Source organism: Protopterus annectens, chromosome 10.part0, assembly GCF_019279795.1.
Source record: "Protopterus annectens isolate FY-2018-M chromosome 10.part0, PAN1.0, whole genome shotgun sequence".
Lineage (NCBI taxonomy): Eukaryota > Metazoa > Chordata > Ceratodontiformes > Protopteridae > Protopterus > Protopterus annectens.
The window spans coordinates 931,569,111-931,572,550 of NC_056744.1; the positions used below are offsets into that span (position 1 = coordinate 931,569,111).

General features: G+C 38.8%; 1 protein-coding gene across 2 annotated transcripts in view; it reads left to right on the forward strand.

Moving 5' to 3' along the window:
* The first annotated feature begins 1,712 nt into the window (after positions 1-1,712).
* Positions 1,713-3,440, forward strand: part of SNX7 (sorting nexin 7) — a 630,080-nt gene continuing 628,352 nt past the window's right edge. The window contains exon 1 of one of the 2 annotated variants that reach the window (XM_044085708.1): positions 1,713-1,963. In XM_044085708.1, coding sequence (XP_043941643.1) covers positions 1,811-1,963 — 153 coding nt within the window. In that variant the 5' untranslated portion in view covers positions 1,713-1,810. The remainder of the gene's footprint in view (positions 1,964-3,440) is intronic. The other variant, XM_044085709.1, reaches the window with a different exon arrangement.

The following is a 3,440-nucleotide window of genomic DNA, read 5'->3' on the forward strand; positions in this document are numbered from 1 at the left end:
GGTTGCTTATTAAAATACAATCAGGTGAGCTGTGTGTGTGTGTGTTTGTGTGTGTGGGGGGGGTAACAGGCCATCTTACTGGGGGGGGGGGCAGGCTGACTTGGAAAGTGAAATCTGTAAAGGGCCTGGTGGGAAGGAGCATGGACGGTCTGGATATTCTTCTATATAAAGGTTTTGATTAACCCCTTCATGGTAGTATGGGGCCCTGATTGAGGGATGGACCCTTTATACTTTATTAGGTAGCAGGTAGGCTGATGGCATGGGCTGGGTCCTACAGAATGTTTGACTTGTGCCTCTGATCACTTCAATTGCTGTATTCTTTGGCTAAGATGTTTTTCAGGAAAATGCAGTTTTCATGAGATGGTTACTGGTCTACTGGCTTGATTGGTTTTCTTCAAAATCCTGTCCTTTACAAACATCTGGTGGTCCTTTGGCATCATATCATGAAACTGTCATAGCTATAACCATTTTCCTCTAAGTGTGTTTGGGTTTACTGAATAAGTATGGTCATGTGTAGTTCCCTCTTAAGGCATACGTTGTGTGCATTTTATGGAAAAACTGCTTAGAATGAACCACTCACATAAAGGGACAAGAAAACATTACTTTGGAAGACTTCTGCCCCTATTACAATAGCTGTAAATATCAGACTTAGTGAACTATGGCTGTAGATAAATAAATAAATAGCATACCTAATAAAAAAACGCTGGGAAGAATAATGTATGAAGAGGGCATACTTTGGCCAGGCTGAGGGAAGTCAGTGCACACTTACCTCAGATGCAGCTATTATACATACTTAAATTGCTGCTATGGCATGCAGAGCATCTCCTCATATAGAATTAGTACATACAAACTGTGTATATGCCTTATTGAGAAATGTGTGTACTGATGGACAGCAGCCAGGTAAACTGATCCAGACATCTGAAATTTGTAACTTCCATCATTCCTGAACAAAATGCTCATATATAACACAAAATATACACAAACCCAGAGTCTGTTCTTGTACAAAACAGCATACGATACTAAAAGATGTGCTCCACAATGTAAGAGCGTTCAGGTCAACAATCTCAAAGACGCGGATTGTTCTGAAAATCCTGAGAAGTCCTTTGTATTTCTGATTAAGAACCCGTTGGTGTTATTCTGATCGGCCAGACAGTACTAAGCAAAACGAAGTACAACAGCAGCTCTTCAGAACTATGTATGAATAATACTTGTACTCTGTTCTTAGGGTTGCCACCTTTTCAAATGTCCAAAGTGGTACATTTTTTGTAGAAACGTCAGATTTTTCCAGGGCAAAACATACCCATGGCAATTATAAAGGACAGAACTTCACTTTTTTGTCAAAATAAAAGCATATTCTTGAAGCATTTGAGTTGTTTATTCTGTTTCTTATAACATTTAGGTGTTTTCGGATGCAAAATAACTGTTTTATGCAACTATTAGAGAAAATATCGGAAATATTTTTGTTCTAAAAATCTCAGGACATTTGCCACTTTTTTCAAATTTTTTGCAGGACACAACTATCCAAAGAGGGACTGCCCCTCGCAAAAGGGGAGAGGTGGTAACCCTATCTGTTCTACCTACCAAACACGTTCATTACGTAGATATAATATAAACTACATTCATTTCAAGTAAACTTATTAAACTGTTGGTTTTGGTTGTACTCTTCTGTTATACAATACGCATTCTTTCCTCCTCTGCGAAAGTACTGCAAACCGTTTCCGTTCTTGCGCACAGTGCCAGCAACAGACAAGCCTAAGAGGGTGGTGCTTTTGGAACGGCTGTTGCATTCGGGCTTGTTAGTGTTGCAGAGATGGATTCTACTAGTTTATCACCAAGCCCTGCCAACACATCAGAGTGCCCATCGGCGACGCAGCAGCAGCAGGGTGAGGTGTCCGATTTAAACGCACTCGTGAAGGAGGTGCTGGAGTTCGACGAAGACGAAGATTTGGAAGTTTTTAGTAAGGTGTGCAGAAAGTGCTTGTTGAGCAAAGTTTTTTTTTCCCCCAGTGAGGTTGGAGAACACTGTTCAGGAAGCTAAAGCTGGTTTACATGGAGCACTTTTATGTTTAGAAGTGCATTCTTGTACAGTTGAAGTAATGCGTAGTTCACAACAGGCGTAAGACCTTCGCTTGAGTAACTAGCAACGCACAAAAACATAGTCATTGTTGTCCCAGTGAAACGTGTGACTGGTACTGGTTGTTGTGATTGCCTCAGGTTTGTTGTAGTGCTCGGATTATTGCTGATGTCTCAAAGTTCAAGTTTGCCAGATTTTCGACGGAAACGCACGTGAGGTGTGTGAATAGACTGAAGAAAGACTAGACGAAAAGCCAAGTTGAAGACTTAAAACTTAGTTGTACTGTATGACTATTAAATAAGACACAATTTTCGGGGTTTCTATAATCTAAGTGGGTAGACGTAACGCAAATAAATATGTACAGATGTGCCGCGTTCTTTGACAGGGAGCTGGTGAATCCATTATCAAATGAAAGCCAGTGATCTAATAGCATAAGCATGGATGTATTCCAACATATAAAAGTGTAGAGGTTTGTTTTTTCGTAGTTGTGTAATTCCTTGAAAGCCAGTGGACTAGATTATGTTTTCTAGTACAGGTTCTAGGAGCATTAGCCTTATACATGTCAAGTTTTTTGTTTATTATGGTTTCAATGAACATGTCAGGAATTCAGTGCGGAAGAAATAGTGTACTCATAGATTTTAAAGGACTGCAAATGTCATTAGTTTTAGTTTTATTAGCCTAAACAAAGTTTCCTATTTTCAAAGGCAAGCTTAATATATTAGAAATTGACTAAAGTCTTTGATGTAATAATCTCGGTGTATGTGGTACGTCAAGATATGCTTTGGGGCATGATTAGAAGAGCAGTGTGGACAACATAACTGCAAGTTGGTCTACAAAGAAAATAGAATAATTCCTGGCTGTTAGTGTATGTATAATATATAAAATATGCATGCATGTATATGTAAGTATTCCACCTTACTCGTGTGCTAACCCTGTTGCCTCAACCTGCACCCTACTTGTTGCCTTAAAAAATAAACTTTTCCCCAACAGATCCACCACACAAGACACTCAAACCATGCACACACTTCACATAACCCACGTGTGCACACACCACTAAATCTGTCACCTTTCCCAGCCTTTACTCGATAATGTGGAAACACACGTGCACATATTCACAGTCTTAACCTTAATACTGAAATGTTTAGTTTATCTAAACGTTTCTGTGTCAGTAAAACCCACATATCTGCATTAGTACAAATCTCACACACCACACATAATGTTGCTGTTTCCAACATCAACATTTACAGCCGTTGATAAAAAAAAAGCACAACAGTTCACGTAATTTATATAACCATATCCAATACATAACATTGTAACCATATGAGATTGATATAAAATGAAAGATTAAATTGAAATATTATTTTTT